General features: G+C 45.3%; 2 protein-coding genes across 3 annotated transcripts in view; one reads left to right on the plus strand and one right to left on the minus strand.

Moving 5' to 3' along the window:
- Positions 1–1,704: 1,704 nt before the first annotated feature.
- LOC138761597 (uncharacterized) lies at positions 1,705–23,202 on the minus strand. 2 transcript variants are annotated; one of them, XM_069933979.1, is made up of 4 exons: positions 17,944–23,202; positions 12,539–12,773; positions 9,409–9,525; positions 1,705–2,055 (listed from the first exon to the last, which is right to left on the minus strand). In XM_069933979.1, the coding sequence occupies exons 1-2, from the start codon at positions 18,694–18,696 to the stop codon at positions 12,708–12,710; spliced, it is 819 nt and encodes a 272-aa protein (XP_069790080.1). In that variant the 5' UTR covers positions 18,697–23,202; the 3' UTR covers positions 1,705–2,055; positions 9,409–9,525; positions 12,539–12,707. The 2 variants fall into 2 exon arrangements, with proteins under 2 accessions (XP_069790080.1, XP_069790081.1); XM_069933980.1 differs by lacking the exon at positions 12,539–12,773.
- LOC138762438 (trichohyalin-like) overlaps positions 23,185–24,506 on the plus strand; it is a 166,760-nt gene continuing 165,438 nt past the window's right edge. Inside the window, exon 1 of the mRNA XM_069936195.1 lies at positions 23,185–23,475. Within this exon, the coding sequence (XP_069792296.1) occupies positions 23,287–23,475 (189 nt within the window). The 5' untranslated portion in view covers positions 23,185–23,286. The remainder of the gene's footprint in view (positions 23,476–24,506) is intronic.

Raw genomic sequence — 24,506 nt, forward strand, 5'->3', positions numbered from 1 at the left:
GGGGTTTATGTGAAAGGGAAAGGGAAGGGGTTTCTGAGCTGCATTCACAATCCTCTGCAGTTGCCACAACACACAATGATTTATCCTGATGTATCTGGAAGACTGTTGAGGATTGCAGGTGATATGCTGAGTTTCTGCAGGCTTCTGAGGAAGTTGAGGCACAGGTGTGTTTTTTTGGTCATTTTGCTGACGTTGTTGGTGGCATGTATTTTCCCTTTGGAAATAACCTCACTCGAGAGAAGCTGAGCATGTCTTTATTTATTTGAAGATGGCATCAACTGAAGCTCTTTCCACAATGCACCGTGTACTTGATGCCACCATGCATGCGTGTTCCCACAATACTCTACATACCTGATGTCTTGCACATGTGCGCATTCCCATAACACTCTTCCCCCTCAAACTTACTGGTAAAAACGCAAAATGCTGGAGAAGCTTAGCAGGTCAAACAGTATCCTTTATGTAGCAAAGGTTAAAAAAAATACATAACAAACGTTTCGAGCTGGAGCCCTTCATCAATGTATGAGAGAATAGCAGCAGGCATCCGAATAAAAGTTTGGGGCGAGGGGTTTGGTAAAGACAGGAGATGATAGGTGGAGAAGGGAGGGAGGGAACAGGAAGGATGGCTGAGAGGGAAAGGGGAAAGGGAGGGGAGAACTAGAAAGACTGGGTCTTTTGCCATACAATTAACATTCCCTCCTACCTGTTCTGTCTCAGGTAGAAGTAAGCGCGATAATGCATCCACATGGCTATTCTTGTCTTCCAGACGATGCTTTAGATCATAATCATACGCTATGAGCTTCATCACCCATCTTTGAATTTTCACCACTGCTAACACAAGAATGCCTTTCTTGGGGCCTAAGATCAAGGTTTATTGTCCATCACTAAAGTAAACTTCCTACCATATAGGTATTGGTGAAATTGCTTAAGACCAAAGATTATTGCCAGTCCTTCTTTCTCCAGTTGTGCATAGTTCTGTTCACAGGCCGTCAAGGAACAGGAAGCATGTGCAACCAGTTGTTCTTCCTTTTCCGTGACTTGTGACAATACTACACTTAAACCAACAGGTGAAGCAATCAACAGCAAGGATTACTTCTCTATCTGGCTAATAATGAACGAGAACATTCTCCTTTTTGTGATAACAGTTATCAGGGCTGTAGTTATTCCTACCACAACAGAAGCATTCTTGTCAGTCTATTCTCTTCACATGTTCCCCTTGTATAATATCAATGTTACAATTGGCCATTTTGAAACAATGCGATCTCATAGGCAGACGTAATGTCCAAACTTTTCCTTCTCAACAATCGTCAGGAATGGCTGTCAGTCAAACCAATTACCAACATGTCTCTCAGGGATGATTACGACCTAAAGTATTATCCAAAAAATTTCCAAAGCTACATGTCTCTGACAACTTACACAATTCGGCAAAATATTGGCTCACCTTTTCACCTGTCTTTTGCTTTCAGGTGTAGAATTTGTATCGCTCCATGATCATCACTGGATTTGGGGAGAGATGTTCTCCAACCAGGTCACATAACTCTTCAGAAGACTTGGTATTTAGCTTTGACAGTGCCAATAACATCTTGATCAGACTGTATGTTCTGCTCCCCACCTCACTTAAAAACAACACGTTTTCTCTTGCAGGTTTTTGTATCCCTTACACTATAGGCAATACAGTACATATTGAACCTATCCACATAATCATACTAGTTTTCAGTTTCTTTTTATTCTCCAAATTGTTCTTCCATCATTTTAACTACTTATTATTCAATAACAAAGAAAATCCAGAATTTATTTTCACTTTTTTCGTCTTCCTCTCGAGTTTCTTCCCTTTTCCCTCTTTCTGCTACTGAGCATGTGCTTCTGTCTCACTGTAGTCTGATGTGGTTCCTTTTGTTAAACTCAGTTTCCACTTACACCAGAAATCTTGTCAATCGTGTCATCTGGAGTTTATCCTCATCACCACTTTAGTGCAAATTTTCCCTTTGGAAACAACCTCACCTGAGAGAAGCTGTAAACATGCTTTTATTCTGTTACGGGCCCAGAGGACCCCAAAACCTGCAGCAATAGAAATTCACCAAGACAAATGGTTAGTTAAACAAAAGTTGCTTTTAATTTTCTTTAAACATAAAAACAGGATCAAAATTTAACCCATTACTATTAACTTAACCTAACTTAACTCCCTTCTAATTTTAAGCGCATGTGTATGTAATGTGTATATGTTAAGGAAAGTTCTTTGATTCACAGTCCAAACTCACTTCTCACTTCTCCAAGTTCACCAGTATCAGGCAATTCTTATATTCTGCACAGAATTTAACATTTATGAATTTTCACTGGACTCTAAATGGTTAAATGTTGCTTTCAGAGAGAGATTCATTGCTCGTTGGAAACACACAGTCACTTCAGTGTCTTGCTGAAGAAACTTGCCCCATCAGGGTTTTCCAAATGATAACCTCTTCTTCCAGGTCATCACAGAGTTCCTCTTGATTCCCTTATTTCCTCTTAGGACCACAAGAGTTTTCACGAGGCTGAACTCAAAACTCATAACCGGTCTTCAAAATGGGGTTTTCCACAAGCTGCCAGTTTCTCATGTTCCAATCTTAAAAAGCCACTGCAGAACTCCAACTGATTTTCTCTCTCTCTCTGAGAAAGCCTGTTTGGTCTTCTCTCTCTCTCTCTCTCTCTCTCTCTCTCTCTCTCTCTCTCTCTCTCTCTCTCTCTCTCTCTCTCTCTCTCTCTGTCTGCTTGCAAATCGCATGTCATTCTTAGCACAGCAAACTGCAGCCAGACAGGTTGTAGCCCCAAAATCAGTTTCTTGAGCCTGACCATCTGTTGCTTTCAAAACAATAATCCATTTACTCCACACCATCGGTCCAATTAACACCTACTTGTGAAGTCTTCATAGACATTCTCCAAAGTTTCTGTGAAGTCTCCTTATGCACAGCTCTTACATTTTAAATGAGATCTCTTTTGTGAAGTGTTTTTTAGGCCATTTCATGTTGGGCATCCACCTTGAGACTGGCAATGGAGCAGATGGAAAAATAGGAACTTACCTTTCAGATAGCAGCCCTAAAGGTCTGCTCCAGCATCCCATTCATATCAAGAGGTGCCTCGTAGTGCCCTCTGGATCTGATGGAGGTGGGGCGACTGGTGCCTTAGCGCCACCCATTATAAATACGCAGCGGGAAGACAGACATTGCTCTGCCACATTTTGAGCCACAGAGAGTGGCCTCGAATGCTGAAGCGGCCCGGTGTGGCTGTCCCAGCCCACACCAGCTGCCCCCTACCAGCTCCCACTGCCCCGTCGGCCCCCAACTGTCCCACAAGTCCCAGCTGTCCCAATAGCCCTGACGGTCCCTGTCAGCCCCCGCTGACAGTCCCCACTGCCCTGAGGTCTTCCACTGCCCCTGAGTTCGAGAGAGATGGGTGGGTGGGGAGGTGAGTCACGGGCTCACAGCATCATCAGCCCAACCCTAAACAGCTGTTTAGCGCAGCTGTACATTCAGATTGATCGGCTGAAGGCTGTGTGGCGGAGATTATCACTCTCGGAGAGGGGTTTGAATATGCGGCTCAGAGACTGCTTCCATACATTCAGAAAGGTAGGCGATTATTCATTTTGGCAGAGTTTCTCCACCTTTACATCTCAACTTTTGGGCTATCTGAAATGACCTTATGTCTGTTTGTGGTGACCTACACTAAACCCCCACCCCCACACAATCTACCCCTTTTTAAAAAACATTTATACAGGTACACGATCCTTTATCCGAACCCTTGGGGGACAGTGTGTTCCAAATTTTGGATTTTTCCAGATTTCGGAAAGCCCACCTGAATTGTGCTGCCGTATCCACCCCCACCCCTTCCAGTCACCCAGCCACCTCCCCCAACCGCCAGTCCCTCAGCCACCCAGCAGTCTCCCCCAACCACCGGTCTTTCAGCCACCTGGCAGTTTCCCCCAACTGCTGGTCCCTTGGCCACCCGGCCACCTCCCCCAACCGCGGTCCCTCAGCTGTCTCCCCCAACTGCAGTCCCTTGGCCAGCCGAATGTCTCCCGTGATCGCTGGTCCCTCAGCCGCCTCCCCTGACTGCCAGTACCTCGGCCACCCGGCCGCCTCCCCCAACTGCGGTCCTTCGGCCAACCGGCAATCTCCCCCAACCATTGGTCCCTCGGCCACCTCCCCCCAACTGCATTCCCTCAGCTGTCTCCCCCGACTGCCGGTCCCTCTGCCGTCTCCCCCGACCGCCGGTCCCCACTTGCTGGATTTTGGAGCTTTCCGGATTTTAGAAGTCCGGATAAAGGATCGTGTACCTGCCTATAAAATATAATACAACTCATCACACTCTCCCCTTACAAAGACATTTTAACTCTCAAGTTAAAATTCAGTTATAACTAAACTGACTTTAGATCACTACAGTGATAAAAATATACACATTATTTGTACATTTGATATGATTAATTCAAAAGCACCAGTGCATTGTGGTTAATAAAAATCACAACTGGTTCATGAGTGGTATCCAGATACACATCAAAATTCTGCAGAGCAAGTATTATAGACAACAGTTCCTTCTCAATAGTGGAATAGTTCCTTTGATGAACATTGAATTTTTTTGAAAAGTAGGCAACTAGATGGTCAATTTCATCATGTTTTAGTAACAAAACTGCACCTGCTGCCCCCTCACTGGCATCCACTGCTAAAAAAAAAATTGTGTCAAAATCAGATTTTTAAAAGAGGGTAATGGCATAGCATATCGTTTAAATTTTCTAAAGCTCTCTGACAAACTCTCATCCACACAAATTTCTCCCCTTTCTTCAAAAGATTGGTTAAAGGAAGAGCAACTTCAGCAAAATTTCTGCACATTTACTATAATATCCTGCCATTCCAAAAAACCTTTTAACTGCTTTCTTTCCATTGGGAATAGGAAATTCAGAAATTGCATTCATTCTAGTTTGAATAGGTGCAACTTTGCCATGACCAACTACATGACCTAAGTATGTCATAGTAGCATGTCTAAATTCACTTTTAGCTAAGTTTGCTTTGGATAATCTTGCAAATAATTTGTCCACTTCCCTCAGATGCTCTTCCTATGAGTCACTTTTTTGTGACCAAGTCATCAATACAAGCATCTGTATATGTCAAACCTTGGATTACCAAATTTATCATCCTTTGGAATGCTGCAGCGGCATTTTTATACCAAAAGGTAACACATTATATTCATATAAACCAGATGGTGTCACACCACAAAGGACCTAACAGTTTAATCTGGATTAGGTACCAGAACACAAGAAGAACCCCAATCTGAGTTCGAAGGTCTATCAATTAGTCCATTTCCTGATCCATAATTTTACTCTTCTGAATGCTTATTCTATATGGGGGTTGTTTTATGGGAGTTGCTTCCGCCACATCCACATCATGACAAAGCACTGACGTTCTTTTTGGCATATCGGAAAACAAATTTGCATATTTCAAAAGTAACTGCTTCAACTTCTTCTGTTCATGTGATTTAAGATGGCCTAACTTTTCCTTAAAATATTCCAAAATTGCCAAGTTAAACAGATGCACAGGAACCATGGTTTCTTTAAGGTTACCCTCACAAGATTTTGTTTCCATAATCTTATAATCCATAACTTCAGCAACCCTGTCAACAACTAACACCTTCATCCTCATAATAAGGTTTCAACATTTTTATGCAACAAACCTGAGTTTTATTCCTCTGATCTGGAATATTTATCACATAATTAACATCATTCAGTTTTGATTTTACTTCATATGATCCAGAAAATTTCACTCTCAGAGGATTGTCATGTGTTGGGAACAAAATTAACATTTTACTTCCTGTCTTAAAATTCCTCATTTGAGGTTTCCTGTCAAATAAATGCTTCATTTTACCTTGAGCCATTTCTAATTTATCTTGAGCCAAAGTCCACACTTTTTGTAATTGATCTTTAAATTTAGAAACATAATCCAGCAAATCCAACTGTACATTCTCATTAACCTACTTTTAACAACATTAAAGGTCCTCTAACCTGATGTCAAAGCTGAAACCTAATGAATTCTGCACAGCCTCTCTTGCTGCAAATAACAGTAAATGAATACCTTCGACCCAATCTTTCCCATTCTCCAGACAATAAATCCTCCTCATATTTTTAAAGAGTAGAATGAAATCTTTCTAAGACTCCCTGAGTTTCAGGATGGTATGCAGGTGAAGTGATCTGTTTAATTCCCAACTCATAAATCAACTGCTAAAACAACCCAGTCATGAAGTTAGTTCCTTGATCACCATGGATCTCTTTAGGCAACCCAAAGCCTTTACCATTGTCTTTGCTTTAATATTCCTCAATAGTATAGCTTCAGGAAATCTGGACGCCGTACACATAATTGCTAACAAGTACTGATTCACAGCTTTTGTTTTAGGCAGGGACCCACACAATTCACAATAACCCTAGTGAAAGGTTCCCCAGCAACAGGAATAGGTTACAGATACACGATCCTTTATCCAGACATCTAAAATCCGGAAAGCTCGAAAATCTGGCAAGTGGGGAGAGAGGTGGCAGTGAGATTCGGGCAGGCAAGATACCAGCAGTGCGAGTTGGGTGGGTGAGAGACCGGCAACACGAGTCAGGCGGGCGAGGTGGGGGACCAGCAACAAAAGTCGGGCGGCTGAGAGACCGGCAGTGTGAGTCGGGTGGGTGAGAGGGGGAGACCTGCAGCATGAGTTGGGCAGGCGAAGGGGGGTTGGGGAGATGGCAGGGTGACTGGAAGGTGGTGGGGGTGGATACGGCAGCACAATTCAGGTGGGGTTTCCGAAATCCAGAAAAATCCTAATTTCTGAACACACTGTCCCCCAATGGTTCTAGATAAAGGATTGGGTACCTGTACAAGGGAGCTACTGGCAGACTCTGGTTAGGTTTCCCCAAAACCTGACAAAGGTGACATGTCTGGCACCAATTTACAACATCCTTCCTCAAACAGGCCAGAAAAATTTGAAGATAGCGTCAACTGAAACTCTCTCCACAATACACCGCATACCTGATGTCACCCATGCTTGCATGTTCCCACAATCATCTGTGAAACCTGACTGATGTGCAGTATATAACTCAAAAGGCTGAGACTGAGTCACTGATTTACAGGCTTTTATTCACAATGGACAATGACCTCATTCTGTGCCGTGACCCGGGCTTTCTGGGAAAGGGTCAAGGTGCTGGAGGCTTCATACAAGGTTAAAGAGGGAGGAGCCACAGGGAAAGTCACAGAACAGAGCAGAGCCAGGTAATCAGGAATATAGCAGGGTACCCCACTGACGTCATGCGTGCATGCACATTCCCATAACAGTTGGACGGATCATTGGAGATGTTTACACCCAAGAACAAATCTGTCTACCATCTCCACCTTGGCACTGTTGATGCAGGCATGGAAGAGAGCTCCACCCCTCTTTCAAAAGTCTATGACTAGCTCCTCTGACTTGCTAACATTGAGAAAGGGGTTGTGGTTCTGATACCAAACCACAAATCTGAAGTACTGTGGACTGTATTGGCCTCAATGTTTAAATAAAAATGTAAATAACCTGAAAGTGGTTCAGAAACTTCACTGACTGTTCCCAATATTGACCGAGTTTGGACAGGCGAGACTTGTATACAGTGCAATTTAGGAGTCACATGATGAAACAAAGCCTGAAGGAATCTTGACAGATTGAATGTGAAGAGGAGAATCTGGATCCAGGGATCACTATTCAAATGGGCATGTACTTAGGATGGGATGAAATTTTGTCCCTAGGCTTTGAAAGTCCTGAAAGGACAAAGGACAGTGGAAGTATTGCCTTGGAATATTTTTACGTCTGAGGTAGATAGAACTTGATAAGCAAAAAGATTAAAGATTACAAGAGATGGATAGGAATGTAAACCTGAAGTTACAATCTGGTCACCCATGATTAAATGGCAGAGCAGGCTCAAAGGTCTGAATGGTCTGTTCCTGCTCCTAATATATATGCAAGTGTGCACTTTTCCATCAAGAATTACTGGTACTTCCACATACAAGTAAACAGTAGTCTACAATAAAATGCTGCTTCGCTGGATTTGAATCCCAGATGAGAGTATACAATCTTACTGCATCTCAAGTTCTATTCATCATCTTTATTTTATGATGAAAACAGACAACTCTATATTTGACTGGAAGATTTGTGAAGTGGTTCAACTTAACTATGAAATGTTGTTGCCCAGACACAGAAATAGAGAGCAAACTAAGAATTGCTGGAGGAACTCAACATGATTGCAAGGGGGCGTCAGAAGTCATTTCTTAAATGCATATAGTTCAGTCTCAGCTAATGCTCATCTATCCGGCCAATCCTCCCTACTGGCCTTGGACACTATCCTCCAATCTCAACTGAATAAACACCCAAGAACAAATCTGTCTACCAAGTGGGGAGTACCATTACACAGCAATTTCTGCCTCAATTATTTATCTACATTAAAGAAAACAGGAAGAGGGCAATTGAGGCATTGTGGTGGTGTGAGCAGTGGAAGAAACACAGCCACCACATTGAGTGTCATTAACGACTGTTTTGATTCAGATTCAGCACGTCCCTTTAAGGGCAACATGAGCTCAGTCACCTGGTGCATTGTGACATTATAATCGCTGCCCAGGGTGTGCGCTGGAAGGGATGCAGGAGTCAGAGAGAAACCTCTGATGACGCCATTTCCCCATGGCTGCCCCGCCAAGTGGCGATACAAGCGGGGCCAGTTCGCCATGAGGATGTGCTCCGCCACAGCATCTAATTTAAATCCTCCTGTTTCCTGCCAATCAAACTGGAGACAAATTAGAGAACCCGGGAATCTATGTTTGGTTTGGCTTGGATCAATGGGCTTGGTATCTCTGTTAGCCTGAGGGAGCACTGAGGTGTCATTCTGACATGTCTGCTGACAAGACCCCCAAGCAGAAAATGAAAGCAGCCTTGAGTTGAGACAAGCAGAGGACCGTACACCTGTAGAATATTCTGCCATCTGATGTATTGCCTTCAACAGGCATATGGGTCCAGTCTGGAGAAGAGAATGGAAAATAAGAAAGATACTTTTATGGACAGGTACTCAGTCAGTATACTATCCTGGAATCAATTTGATGCACCAATAGAGTCAAAGAGGAGGTTTATAGACTGGGGTGTATTACCTTTCCCAGGAAGTTATCCACCTGTGGGAAATAATTGACTTTCGTGTTTAATCAATAATTCAAAATCAAAAGCATCGTGGATACAGGCAGCATGTATGGTGAAAGAATTGTTTAAAAATTCTTTAATGACCTTTTGCAATTAAAGGTCATTATCTAAAATTTTCACTTGGTCTTTACAGTGTTCTCTGTTTATATTATACTGTGTGTAGCAATTACCTTTCACAAACTGATCATTCTCACACTTTCTCATCCTCACCTTTGTTTCTTCACCCCTGTACTGTTTTTGCAAGCTCCATTTCGTACATTCTATCCTACAGAAGTAGATGTATCCAAAAGATACTTTTTCCAACTCCAGGAATTGTCAGTATTCAAACTAGTGAGGGTAAAAACAGGAGGATAGAACAGACAAAAGAGTTATTAGGAAAAAAATAGGCAATGAAATACCCTTGGCAGGTAAGATTATGGAGAATCCCAATCCTTCTGTGAGTATATTAGGGCCAAGAGAGTAACTAGGGAAATAATGGATCCCATCTGTGTGTGGAGCCAGAGGTTGTGAATGAGGTGGTCAGGAGAAGGACATGGAGTATTATACCTGATTTTTTTTTTAATTTAGTCATGCAATAAAACAGAAACTGTGTATGTGCCTAATGTAGATGATAGAAAGTTTATAGGAGATATATTCATGCAATTATCAAATGCTGAAGGGATAATTTTATTAGGAGGAGACTTTAATTTTACCTTTGATTCAAAAATAGTTTTATAATTTTAATCACCTGATCTATCTAAAGGAGTCAAAATTGCAATAGGTTCAATTAAAGATATGGGACTTATAGATATATGGAGAAGAACTCATCCAAGTGAAAAGGACTATTCCTTTTATTCTTTTCAACATAAAACATATTCATGAATAGGTATGTTTATAATCTCTGCACAGCTTCAATCCAGAGTTCAAAAGATTGAATATCAAGTGCAAGTTTTATCTGATCATTTACCTCTAATCTCTCAATTTCATTGGACGAAGAAAAAAATATAGGTTATAGATGGCAATTCAATACAATATTATTAAAGAAACATTTTTGTGATTTTATGAGACAGCAGGATAACTTTTTTTAGAAACCAATGGTAATTCAGTTATTAATAAGTTTATAATATGGGACACCATGAAGGCATATTTAAGAAGTCAAATAATAAGAAATATTGAAATTAGAGAAGGAATTGCATATGCAAAAAAAATGAAAAAATGATTATTGGAATCAAAATATTTGAGACTTAATACAATACAAATCTATAGGGTAGAAAGGGATATAACGAGAACACAACAGAAGTATTCTGAATTAGGTAAAAGAGCTTGAAGTATTGGCATGGCAGTTAAAAGCTTAGCAAGTTTCCAGACAATAATTGCAATGAAGATAGAAACTGATCAAGTCACATAAAATGCAGGAAATAAATGATAATTTTAAGAATTTTTATGAAAAATTGTATCAATCAAAATCTCTGAAAGATGGAAAAAAGGAATATTTACAATGTTAAATTGCCTATGTTAAATACAGATGAAAAATTAGAGTTGTCTAATTCTTTTTCTAAGATTTTGATGTCATTACTAAACAATAAAGCCCCTGGAGAAGGAATCAGATTGGGAGTTTTTACAAGATGTGGGAACTGTATATGTATTTCATGAATAAGAGTCCATCCACATCCTCCACATCACCCACACCTCTCAGTTAACAGTTAATAATTAATATTTAGAAAATAAAATAATTATGGTAATATTAGCAAATGAATAGGTGTTTTTCTCTCTTTCTTTTAGGGTAGAAGTGAGGGAGTGGGGGAGAAAATAGATAATTTTAAAATCATTTTATATTATGTTGTATTAAGACATTATCTTTATTGAGTTAATGTTTGTATTGATGCAAATAATAAATAAAATTTTCAAAAAAAGATAATTTCAGTGGTGAGAGTATGGAACGAGCTGCCAGCTGAAGAGGTGAATGAGGGCTGGGTGCAGGTCAGTGGGACAAGGCAGAATAATAGTTGAACTAGAAGAGCCAAAGGATCTGTTTTCTGTGCTGCAATGTTCTATTTCAAATAGGTGCTAGTTTATAGATCATCCCTTGAAGCCACTTGGATATGTTCAATCTTTGCATGAATTTGGTCTGAGCTCCAATTTAACCAGGGAAAATCTTAAATTTCAGTTAATAATGTGCTCCTTCCAATCCAAAACCCAAGACAAGGGGAATGCAGTGAAAAGAAGCAAATACAACCAATTTTTCAAAACTGGATTAGGGCACTATACCACATGCCCAAGGCAAAATTTGTAACCAATGGGCAGGTCTCTTCAGCCTTCCCATTTACCAGGTCTGGTAGGTAAGAGTGCCCACTCTCACCAGCTCTCTTTGTGCTGGCAATGGAACCGTTGGCAGAAGCCATTTGTCAGGATCCAGCCATTGAAGGTTATAGCGTGTGCCAGGAAGAACACAAAATTAATTTGTTTGCTGATGACGTACCGATATATTTGACAGACCTTGCGACTTCTCTGCCTAGACTGCACGAGGTACTGGAGGACAATCGGGAATGGTCTAGGTATAAGATCAATTGGGATAAGAGCGAGGTGAAGCCACTCACTGAGGGTAATTATAGTCAATTTAATGGAATTAGTCATTTAAAGTGGCCACAGAAGGGGATCAAAAACCTAGGAGTTAATTTTGATAGTGACCTGAATAATTTATATAAGTTAAATTATGCTCCCTTGCTGGGAAAGGCTAGAAGGACTTAAAGAGGTAGATGCCCCTGCCTATCACACTGGTGGGCAGGGTCAACTGCATCAAAATGAATGTGTTGCCAAGATTCCAGTATCTTTTCCAAATATTGCCTGTGCCATTGCCCCAGGGTTTCTTCAAACAGTTATCACATATGGCTAGGAGGTTTCTTTGGAATGGTAAGGTTCCAAGGGGCTCTATGGAAAAATTAACATGGGACTATAGTCTAGGTGGATTGAGATTTACGGACTTCAAAAAATATTATTGGGCAGCCCAATCGAGATACATCACCTCTCTTTTTCGAGGAGGAGATGTACCATCTTGGGCATAAATTGATCTGCACTTGGTGGACAAGAAGATAGCAGAGGATTTTATTTATAAATGGGATATTAAATTGTTGACAGGGAAGAAGTGCAGTCCCATATTAAAGCAAGTGATTAGTATCTGGGCCAAAATCAACCAGTATTTAGATATTAAAATGGGTTTGGACTCCAAATAAATTAATACCGCTGACAGTGGGTAACAAGATTCTAGTCATCTGGCTCCGTAAGGGAGTCAGGAGTATAGAGAACTGTTATGAGCAAGGGCAATTAATGTCATTTGAATAGGTCAAAAATAAATATGATTTACCGAATAAAATATTCCACCACTATCTTCAAATACGGTCTTTTCTGCGGGATGTATTAGGTCCAGGTATGGTCCTACCTCGTTACAGCAGCATAGAGGCCCTGATTCGAAGGGTGATCAACAAGAAATTTATTTCAGCAATGTTCCAGTCAGAGGAACCCAAACTGGGCCTTCATGGGTCAAGAGAAAGATGGGAGTCGGACTTGGCATTACAAATGGTGAGAGGTGCTGGTCGGACCTGTGACAGGAAAGCATGACCACAGTCATTAATGCAAGGTACAGGCTGATCCAGTATAACTTTTTGCACCAGTTGTACATAATGCCGCAGAAGATCAAAACCAGATCAATGCTTTAGGTGCGGTGTTGCAACCGGACCTTCGTGCATGCAACCTGGTCACGTGCCAAGGTGAGGCCTTTTTGGGTGGATCTAGGCCAAGTCCTAGAGAAAATTATAGGTAAACAGTTCCCTCAGGACTCAGAGTTGCTCCTGTTAGGAAATATATTGGACATAAGGCTTTCAATGAAGCTGTCCAAATTTCAAATCCAATTTGTGTCAATCACATTGACAGTGGCCAGGAAGTGCATTGTGGTGACTTGGAAGTCTGACTCTATTCTTAGTATCGAGCAATGGAACAAGGAAATGTAAAGTTTTGATCCCCTGGAGAAAATAACTTACAATCTGAGAAATAAGTACAGCACCTTTTGGAAGATTTGGCAGCCATACATGCACTACATAGGTGCATAGAAGTGATTGTTCAACCATTCCCTGCTGTGGCTCCCTCTCACCCACACTGATCCTGATCAAGGAAAGTCAAGAATGAGCCCCGACCAGGAAGCCGTCCGTTGAGCCATGATAGTCCCTGTTTCTTTTTCTCGTTTCTTTTTTATTATTTGTACTCTTATTCATTTCCTTAATGTAAATGTGTGTTATTGTTATTGACATTGTCGTATGAATGAATCGTTTAGTTTTATAGGTGGGGGAAGGGGGTGGGTAATGACATGGGCTTGTATATACAGTCATAGAGAAAAGGAGTACATATACATGTATGAGATTGTGAACTTCCATCATTGGCAGGATGCGGTCTATGACTGTACAGGCCTGTGTGAAAAATTATAAAGTATTCAGAAAAAAGAGAAACAAATACAATGAGGGCAGGGTGGGAGAAACAGGATGGTCCTGTGTGGGATTGGTGAACCAGGGAGAGGTGAATCATGCAGACAGAGGTAGTAGTTTGTCAATGACAGACACAGGGAGGCTAAGGCAAGAAAAACAGGTCAGCTAGAGAAAAATGAGACATACAGGATCAAGTGAATGATGAGAAGATAAAAGCTGCCAGCTACCAATGGTGGAATGAATGGAACTGAAGGGGAGGACAGGGAGAGTGGAGAAATGGGGCTGGAAGGGAATTAAACAAAAGAGGAAGAGGGGAATAAGGCTGAGTGAAAGGCACAAAACTAAAGATAAGGAGGGGAATAGATGAGGGGGAAAACTAGAAGGGGTGTGGTGAATGAGAGAAGGAACTTATTACCTGAAATTAGAAAATTCTGTTCATATCATTGTGCAGTAGATTGCCCAGGTACAATGATTGTGGTTTCTTCAGCTTGGTATTCTGTGGTGAGTTATATATGTGTGGACATCAAAAATCTTTGCAGTGTCCACAGGGCATGTCAGGAGTCATATAAGGAGCCCCTCAGAATTTTGTTCCTGCACCAACTGTGGGAAGACCTGACCAACCTCACAGAGTTGATGATGCACTTGGGCAACTTTTAAAGCCAAAAGGAAAAACCTCTGAAAAGGCATGATTGGTGAGGGGAGAAAAATGGAAAGTGAATGCATGGCAACATCCTCCTGACAAAATATTTGAAGCGTGACTTTGCTATATCTTAGATTCAGTTTAATTACAAAAGCAAATACTAGAAATATTTTGTGCCAGTAACCTGGACCAGGTGCTGGCATCCAAATGAGAGATGACAAGAAAATCATCTGCACTAAGATGGATGAAGGCTGGAATAACATCTGCTTGCCATCAACCCAGGCCTGATGCAATGGCAGTAGCAGAAATGCTAATCCTAGAAAAATCAGCATTGAAGTCTTCAAGCACCCTGTAAATAATCAGTAAACAGGGCCTCACAAATAAATTGACAATTCCAACCACCAGGAACACAGACTACCATGAAGTCTACCATAATTGTCATCTGGGAAGAAACTTCTGGTTTCTCTAACTGTGGTTAGCTGTTGGGCAGAAGCAAACACACAAAACCAAAAGACTGTACAACAGGCTTTATTCGGCATAAACTTCCACAGAGCCAGCTGTGAGATTGTGCTGCTGTGAGCTCTGAGAGTGACTTTGAAGAGCCGGCTCAGGCTTATATCCCAGAGGGAGATTGACATCTGACCGGGTGGGGCTTGGTCCATTCAGGTCGGCTGATTGACAGCCAGCCAGGTGTTGTCTTGTCCCCATGCTCTTCTGCAGGTACAGAGGTTTCCCCACCAGTGGTGTACCACCACATTCACCCCCTTCTTTAAAATTGACCCAGGGGGTGGGGGGGGTGGAGTTGCAGTAAAGCCCCAAAACATATACACATTATTTACACATTGAGACATTCCAGTGGCCGTTGGAGTCTCTGTGACTGTCACAGGACTGGCTCCTGGTCACTGGTCGGTGAAAGTGTGGGGGGGCTGGGGGCAGGGGCTGGAGCAGCTGGCATGGTGCAGCATGGAGAGGTGGCCGGGGGTGCTGGGGTTAAGTTGTGTGTATCGCATTGAATGGCCAGGGAGGGCGGGTTTGTCCCCCACGGTTGTACCAAGTCCTTGGTGCCTAAGGAGGTCTTGAGTGCCCCATAGTTGTCCGGGTTCAGGGGTGTGTGTCAGGCCGGCGGGGTCCTGGGCTGGAGGATACTGTGCTGTGGTGGGTGCTCCTGCTGATGCTAGGTCCCTGGTTGAGACAGTGTCCTCCCTGCCGCTGCCGAACCTAACGTAAGCATGGTTGTGGTTCGCGTGGAGGAGGAACACCTGCTCGACCAGGGGTTCAGCTTTGTGTGCCCGCAAGTGTCTACACAGGAACACAGTTCCCAGGGACATGAGCCATGTCAGAAGAGATGTTCCCGTCACCAATTTCCTGGGAACGATAACAGGTGTTCGTGAGGGTCTCATTGGTAGACGTGCACAGAAGTGACCGAATGGCATGGAACACCTCAGGAAGAGCATCCTGCCAGTATTCTCTGGAACACGCTTTTGACTTAAGGGCCAGAAAAACTGCCTTTCAGATCACCCCGTTCTCGCGTTCCACTTGCCCATTACTGATTGGGTTGTAACTAGTCGCAATGCCCCTTGATGTCAGGTACTGGCGTAGTTCCTCAGTCATAAAGCTAGACCCTCCGGTCGCTGTGGATAAATGCGGGGTAGCCAAACATAGTGAAGATCTGTGTCAGTGCCCTGATGATGGTGGCCGTAGAGGTGTTTGGGCAAGGGATGACATAAGTGAAGCAGGAGTACTAGTCTATGACTCTGAGGAAATAGACATTATGATTTGTGGAAGCATGAAGTCCATGCCGAGGCGCTCGAAGAGCCGAGTGCCCTTCATGACATGAGCCTGGGGTGGGTGGAAAAAGTGAGGTTTGGATTCCGTGCAGACCCAGCACTCCTCAGTCATGGTCCTGACATCCCTAATGGTGTACAGGAGGTTCCAGGACTTGATAAAATGGTATAAGCGGGTGACACCCGGGTGGCAGAGGGACTCGCGCAGTGCCTGCAGCTGGTCGTTGTGGAGCGACGTGCAGGTCCAGAAGAGGGCATTGGGGGAGTTGTTAAACTTCCCAGGTAGATACTGAATGTCATAGCTGTAAGTTGCCAGCTCGACTCTGCAGCACAAGATCTTGTCATTCTTAATCTTGCCTCTGTGGGTGGTGTTGAACATGAATGCCACTGCCCGCTAGTCGGTGAGGAGGGTGAACCTCCTGCCAGCCAGGTAGTGGCACCAGCGACTGACCGCTTCCATGATTACCTAGGCCTCCTTCTCAATGGTGGAGTGCTCTAGCTTGGAGCCATAGAGGGTCCTGGAGAAGAAGGCGACCGGGCGTCTCCCTTGGTTGAGAGTGGCGGCAAGGACCACATCAGAGGCATTACTCTCCATCTGGAAGGGGGAATCCTCATCCACGGCATGTATTGTGGCATCTGCGATGTCCTACCTGATGCGCATGAATGCCGCCTGCGCCTCGAGTGGGAGCGGAAATGTGGCCTGGGCTGGTGGGCGGACCTTATCTGAGAAGTCGGGAACTCACTGGGAGTAATAAGAGAATAAGCCAAGGCACCTGTAGAGGGCTTTGAGTGTGGGGGGGGAGGGGCAGCTCAATTTACGGGCGCATCCATTCTGGATCTGGGCCAATGACACCATGTGTCACGATGTACCCCAGGATGGCAAGGCGTGTGGTGCTGAACACGCAGTTCTCTTTGTTGTATGTGAGGTTCAGTGCCCAGCCATCCGGAAAAATTTATCCAAGTTGGCATCATGGTCCTGCTGGTGGTGGCCGCAGATGGTGACATTTTCCAGGTACGGAAAAGTCGCCTTTAGCTTGTGTCAGTCTACCATTCGATCCATCTCCCGCTGGAAGACGGAGACCCCATTCATTACCCCAAATGGAACTCAGTGAACTGGTACAGGCGCCTGTCCACCTCAAAGGCGGTATAGGGCTTGTCCCACAGGTGGATGGGGAGTTGGTGATAGGCCGACTTCAGGTCAATTGTGGAGAAGACCCGGTAATGGGCTATCTCGTTGACTATGTCGGCTATACTTGGTAGGAGGTAGGCATCCATCTGGGTGTACCGGTTGATGGTCTGGCTGTACTCCATGACCATCCTCGGCTTTATTCCCCCTTTGACCATGAGGACTTGGGCTCTCCAAGGCATGTTCTGGGCTCTATGAAACCTTCGGCTAGAAGCCACTGCACCTCCGCCCTGGTGAAGTCTCTGTCTGCAGCACAATAGTGCCTACTTCTGGTGGCTATAGGTTTGCAGTATGGCGTGAGGTGTGAGAAGAGTGTGGGAGGGGTGATGCACAGCATGGAGAGGCCGCAGGTTGGCCGGGGCTGGTTGGATGGCGTGCTGTGGAGCATGAGTGGAGGTAGGGGCCCCCCGAAGGCAAGGGTGACGCTCTGCAAGAGGCATTGGAAATCTAAGCCCTGGAGGACTAGGGCGCAGAGTATGGGCATGACCAGGAGCCTGAACCCATTGTATGTCTCCCCCCACCACAGTCGTCATCTGAGCAGCGCCTAAGCGTATTGATAGTCCGGTCCTTGGCGGCGAAGGCAATAGAGAAGATGATGGAGTGGATTTTTAGCTTTAGTGAGTGGGCCACGTTCGGGTGAATGAAACTCTCGGTGCTGCCACTGTAAATTAGGGCCTTTGTTACCTGTCCATTGATTTTTATATCCATCATGGAGCGCCCGAGGTCGTGGGAAATGTCCCTGGTCAGTCTGGTAGCTGCTAGGACCATCTCGGTGTTCGAGTTGTCTTTCCCTGATGGTGGAGGAGAGTTGTGGTCATCAGAGTCTACTGCAGACATCGTGAGAGGTGAGTGTCGACCAGTGGTGCTCTCCATAGTCGTGGGGTGTGGTGTGAGGTAGTTAGCAGCATCCAGAGGTGCAGAGTGCGTTGGTAGGGTGGCCTGGTCCTCGCCTGTGTTGACCACATAATCATCGCTGGAGGCCTGGGAGGACCTCGGTGTCGGTGGCGTCCGCGCCTGTCTGGGCCAAGATGGTGGCGCCACATGGAAGGGTGAGGCATGGCTGGCCTTCTTCCCCGGCTGTGCTTGGCACGCCAGGGAAAGGGACGTCACATTGCTGGGTGTTGGGGAGGGCGACGTCATCGCATCCGATGGAAGCGACATAATTCCGTAGACCGGATATGGCGTCATTGTAGTCTTCAGCATGTGGAGCTGGCGAGAGTGAGGGCTGGGCCAGGCGCGCATGCGGCGATTGTTGCCAGTGAAGCCAGAAGTTGGGTCATCGTGGCTGGGGAGGCCAGAAGTGGCTGCGGGGGCAAAGGCGTCACCCGACAATCGCACATGGTGGGGTCTGTGAGAGAGGGGGTAAAATCGTAGTGAGCCGCTGAGCTGGCTGGCTTTGAGAGGCATACCTTGGCGAAGTGGCCTTTCTTGCCGCATCTCCAGCAATACTGAGTTTTGGCTGGGCAGTTCTGGCGCGATCGACGATCAGACTCACACTGGGACCCACAGTACTTACAGAGGTGCTGGGCGCCCACAGCAGCAAAGTTTTCTTCCCCATCTTGATCCAGGGCCACAGCAGCCAAATGTGCTGACCATGCAAAGGCCTGAGGAAGGCTTCGGTGTGCGGGGCTGCTGCCTCCAGGATTCGGACTACCTCCACTGTTTTGGCCAGTGAGTAGATATTTTTTTCCAGCAGCTTCTGCCTGATTGCCCTTGCACATAGCCCTCGGATGTAGGCATCCTTGATCAGTGCCTTGACCTCCCTTTCATTTACCATGGGTTCAGCCAATCAAGGTCAGGCCAACGCACGCAGGACTCCCAGGTAAGACTCGGCCGCCTCTCCGGGTAGTTGGGCTCGGATACTCAGGAGGTACCTTGCAAAGACCACATTCGTGGGAGGTTTATGTTATAGATAGAGAATTTAGGTTAAAAAGGGCTTAAGTTAAAATGTGATGATTAATTATAAAAGGTGAAGCCAGAATAGACAGGGAGCTTACCATAAAAGTTTAGCTGGACAATGTTATAACAAACAGAGATCTTTCATGGTCACAAAGAGACATGTAGGAGCCAAAGATTGATAAAAGAGTGAAAAACAGAATTTAGTGTGTGCAGAGTTCGTAGTGTACGTGACTAACATGATAATTACAAATGCAAGTGTACTTAGAATGATTTTGCAAAAACTAACCAATTAAAACAGTGTTAAAGAGGAGGGGAAGGACAAGCGAAAAAGGTATAAAAATCAATGCACTGTATGTATCGGGGCTTGACTTGGCGAGAAGCCAGTTGAGTCCAACTCTGCAGACTTGTAAATAAAGCTTGTCGTGTCACCGACTTTAAAGAGACTCGTGTGTGAGAATTTGTACTTCTGACAGTTTATACATGACCTCAAGGGTGTTCATCGTTTCTGAGTACCCGATGCAGTCTTTGAGAGCCTGGAAGGCTCGGGGACCCAGCTTTGATCGGAGTAAGACAAGTCTCTTTCAATTGGAGTCCAGGATGTCGTCAGCGTGAGCCTTGATGATCGCTTCAACCGTGTGCTTCCAGATCTCGAAGCGTGTTTGTGCTTCCGGGTGGCGTGGGTTGATTTCGAGGCTCCCGGTGCTCAGGAGCTTTTCCATAGCAGCTTTTAAAATTTATGTCGAATAAATTGTGGTGCGCTGTCGGTCAGAAGCAAACAACAAAACCAAAAGACTGTACAACAGGCTTTAATCGACGTAAACTTCCACAGAGCCAGCAGTGAGAATGTGCTGCCATAAACTCAGAGTGACTTCGAAAGGCCAGCTCAGGCTTATATCTCAGAGGGTGATTGACACCCAACCGGGTGGGGCTTGGTCCATTCAGAACTGGTTTGATGAGAATGCCCAGGAAGCTGAATAAGTCTGGAAGGCTCCAGAATCCCCAGATGAAAGATGGCCTGATGTACCTCAAACTTCAATTGAGTATCAGAGCAGAAGATCACAGACGGATAGACTAATTAGAATTTGAAATCATAGTAAAAGATGACTGGAAGTTTTGATTCACTCTTGCACACTGAACTGCAGGGTGCTGAAAAGCAATCACGCTCTTTGCATTTGCTTAATCGCATGTTTCAGCATTTTCTGTTTTCATTTGAATACCAGCAATTACAGTTAATTTCATCTTCATTTAAGGGAAATCATAGATGACAACACCTGTCCCTGACAGCCTGCATCTTTGAGCCTTAAAGTATACAGTTGCAAAAAGCCAGTAGATATCTTGTTTGTAATCTAGTTTCTTAGATCCAGAAAATGCCCCAGTCAGTTGGTACAAGATGGCATGGGCCCACCTCCCCTTCCCTTCCTGGTAACCAAGGAAGCCATGCATTGTCTAGGAGATGTCACCACTTCCTGGTTGCACGTTGCTAGGGCAGGCAGTGACTCCACAATGTGCTGACATCACTCCCTTAGACCAGTGCACTCCAGACAGGAAGTGGGTCATCCCCTAAAAGCAGTGCGAGAGATTCAAATAAAGTCAGTTACTGGTTCACCCTCAAGTTGTGTGGACATACTTCATTTCAGCACCGCTGCCGTTAGAAGCCACTACATGTGGTGTGCTGTTAGACAGAATCAGATACACACAAGGTAAAGACTGTACAACAGGCTTTAATCCACAAAGACTTCCACAGAGCCAGGCTGGCTGTGGCAGCAGCAACTCTGAGTGAGGCCTCAGGAGGTCGGCGCAGGCTTATATCCCGGAGGGTGATTGACACCCGACCGGGTGGGGCTTGATCCATTCAGGCTGACTGATTGACAGTCGGCCAGGTGTTGTCCTGTCCCCTTACACTCCTGCAGGTACAGAGGTTTCCCCCTGCAATAGGCCAGTGGTGTACCACCACACTACAGTAGTGTTCCCAAAGGTTCCACCGTCCTTGGAATCCACCTCAAATGCTGCTACCTCTACAGTCGCAATGGCTGCAACCAACGCTGTGGGCATGCATTTGCCGCCCCTCTGAGCCAAGCAGCCCAGGAACTGATTACAATTGGCCGAGTCACAGTTCAAGATCAGAGTCATTGTCTGACTTGGAGGACACCAGGTTCTGGCATGTCGTCAACACCCTGGACACCACTACCGCAGCCAAAGTAAGCTCCTTCATTGAAAACCCCCAATGCAGTGCAAATGAAAACAATTTCGGCATTTCCTCCTCGATTTCCTGGAACTCAGCCAGCACATGCACGCCATCTACATCCTGAATATGCAAGGCCTGGGCGGTAAACACCCCTCCGAGATCATGCATGAAATGGTGGCTTTAGTGGATGGGCACACAAAGTGTTTCTTGTTCTTGGCCCTGTTCCTCTCAAAGCTACCGGTGCAGATTTCCTTGGCAATATCAGACATGGACTTCAGCACCCACACCTGGTAGCCAAAGAAGCAGATAGACTTTTTCACATGCTGATACATGTTCAACCGATCTACGCTGTCAGCACCATCAGTTCAGTCCCTGTACCAAGAGTTTCCCCTCCGTCGGTTCTGCCAGCAGTAGTCGTGACCCAACCACAATGCAATGAGAGCTCAGACAAACAGAGTGATTACTGTTTCCACCACCGCAGATGGAGCTGCAATACCTGGCAGTGCATCCCTCCATGCTCGTACCCCAATGCCAAGTCGAGTCCAGCGATGGGAAATGAACAAGCTGACTCCCAATAGTGGCCTCGGCGGTTGGCACACAAAGGCCTACTCTACCTAAGGGACCAGCAGACAAGGAGGGATTTCCCTAGTCAACACGGCAACGTTCCTTTTTGCCATTGGCCATCCATGCTCTAGACCGTAAAGAATATGTCCTTTTACTGGCCAAGCATCTGTCACTGTTGACGCCCAATTTCCACAACGCTAAACCAGCACATGGCGTGGAGCACCACATCAAAACCACCGGACCACCAGTGTACGCACATGCATGGCATCTCCTGAAGGACAAACTCCTCCAAGCCTAGAAGGAGTTTTCTGCCATGGAGGAGTTTGATATCATCTGCCATTCAAATAGTCCCTGTGCATCCTCGCTGCACATAGTCCAGAAGAACTCTAGTGGTTGGCATCCATGTAGCAACTACAGATGACTCAATGACGTCACAGTCCCAGATAGATACCCCATCCCACACGTCCAAGACTTCGCTACGCAGCTCTGGGGTTGCCAAATTTTCTTGAAGGTAGACTTCATCAAGGGGTACCATCAGATTCCAGTGCATCCTAATAACATCCCGAAAATGGTCATCATTGCACCTTTCGGTCTTTTTGAGTTCTTCTGGATGACTTTCGTATTAAAGAATACAGCCCAGAAGTTTCAGTATATCACGGACATGGTTGGCAGGGACTTTGATTTCATCTTCGTCTATCTGGATAACATCCTCATCATTAACCCCAACGCCAGCATGCACAGGACGCACCTGATTCGCCTTTACAACAGGTTGCAGGAGTTCAGACTCACGGTGAACTCGACTAAGTGCCAATTCGGCCTGGAAACAATTGATTTCCTTGGACACCGTATCACCTGCGAAGGTGCCATTCTGCTGCTGAATAAGGTAGAACCCATCCAGCGATTTCCCCAGGCTGAGCACCATCAAAGGCCTACAGGAATTCCTGGGGATGGTGAAATTTTATCATTGTTTCCTCCCAGGAGCAGCCACCCTCATGCAGCCCCTATTCCACCTCATCAAACTCGGCAACAAGGCGCTCCAGTAGACATGAAACCATTGAAGCATTCCAGGCAACTAAAGCAGCACTAGAGGAGGCCACATCTTTGGCTCATCCTGACTCTTCCTCCCCCTGGCCCTTGCATCGGACAGAGCGGATGGCGCAGTGCTTGAGCAGTGGGTCGATGAACAGTAGCGCCCTGGCCTTCTTTAGCAAACATCTCCAGACACCAGAACTCAAATACAGCGCGTTTGACTGCGAGCTGTTGGCCCTGTACCTAGCAATAAGACATTTCCAGTACATGTTAGAAGGAAGGGTTTTCGTCACCTACACAGACAACAAGCTACTCACTCATGCACTCAGCAAGGTCTCAGACAACAACACATGTCCTACATTTCTGAGTATACTACCGACATTTGCAACATTGCAGCCAAGTCCAACGTTGTGGCCGAAGTTTTGTCCATACTGGCCGTCTCCACTATCTCAGGAGGACTCAAAGTTGCTCATTTGGCCAAAGACCAGATGGAGGTTGCTGTCGTCCAGGCCTACTGGACTGCCATCACCAGCCTAAAGGTTAGTGATTTCTGTCCTTCACTGGGGAGCCCAACTTTACTGTGCAACATATCTACAGGCTTTCCCAGATCCATCCTACCCACAATTTGGTGACGGTGGGTGTTCAACCAAATTCACAGCCTGTCACATCCTTTGATAAGGTTCACGGTCTCCCTGCTGTCTGACAAGCTTGGCCTTCGCCGCGACGTAACTTTATGGGCTAAGATTTGCTTAGACTGCCAGTGTGCCAAAGTGCACAGACACACCAAGGCCCCTCTCCAGAGTTTTGCCTCGGTACAATGCCGGTTTGACCATGTTAACATTGTTGGACTGCTCCCTGTGAACCAAGGTATGCGGTATTTATTCACAATAGTCAACCGTTTTACCTTTTGGCCGGAAACAATACCCCTGCCCATATGTGACACAGAGACTTGCACCAGAGATTTCTTGTCCACTTGGGTCACATGCTTTGGCATCCTGATCCACGTCACCTCAGACCGAGGGGCCCAGTTCACATCCTCACTCTGCTCCAACCTAGCCAAGCTCTGCAGTAGTCAGTTACACCACATCCTCAGGCAACTGTGACCTGTTGGCCCTGTACCTGGCACAACGACATTTCCGGTACATGTTAGAAGGAAGGGTTTTTGTTGCCTACACAGACCACAACCCATTGACTTATGCACTCAGCAAGGTCTCAGACCCATGGTTGGTGAAGCAACAATGACACCTCTCCTACATTTCTGAGTAAACTATGACATTTGCCATGTCGCAGGCAAGTCCAACGTTTTCACCACCATCTGAAAGTAGCCCTGAAAGCTCGACTATGAGGCCCTAATTGGATGGACGAACTCCCATGGGTTCTGTTGGGAATTCACACAGCACCAAAAGAAGACCTGCCAGTGTCGTCCGCTGAGTTAGCGTACGGCTTCCCGCTTACCATCCCAATGGACATTCACTTCAACCCTCCTGGCCCACAACCCTTAGACGTCCTCCAGCACTTGAGGAAACAGATGGGTAAGTCAAACTTCCACCACCTTCCCGACACAGATCTC

This window comes from Narcine bancroftii, chromosome 4, assembly GCF_036971445.1.
Source record: "Narcine bancroftii isolate sNarBan1 chromosome 4, sNarBan1.hap1, whole genome shotgun sequence".
Lineage (NCBI taxonomy): Eukaryota > Metazoa > Chordata > Chondrichthyes > Torpediniformes > Narcinidae > Narcine > Narcine bancroftii.

Excerpts from the sequence above, each read along its gene's own strand:
- LOC138761597 (XM_069933979.1), bottom strand. The coding sequence starts at position 18,696 with ATGCGGCAAGAAAGGCCACTTCGCCAAGGTATGCCTCTCAAAGCCAGC. Across the intron at positions 12,774-17,943 it reads ATATAAAAATCAATGGACAG|GTCCGACCAGCACCTCTCAC; the intron begins GTAACAAAGGCC and ends TTCCTGTCACAG.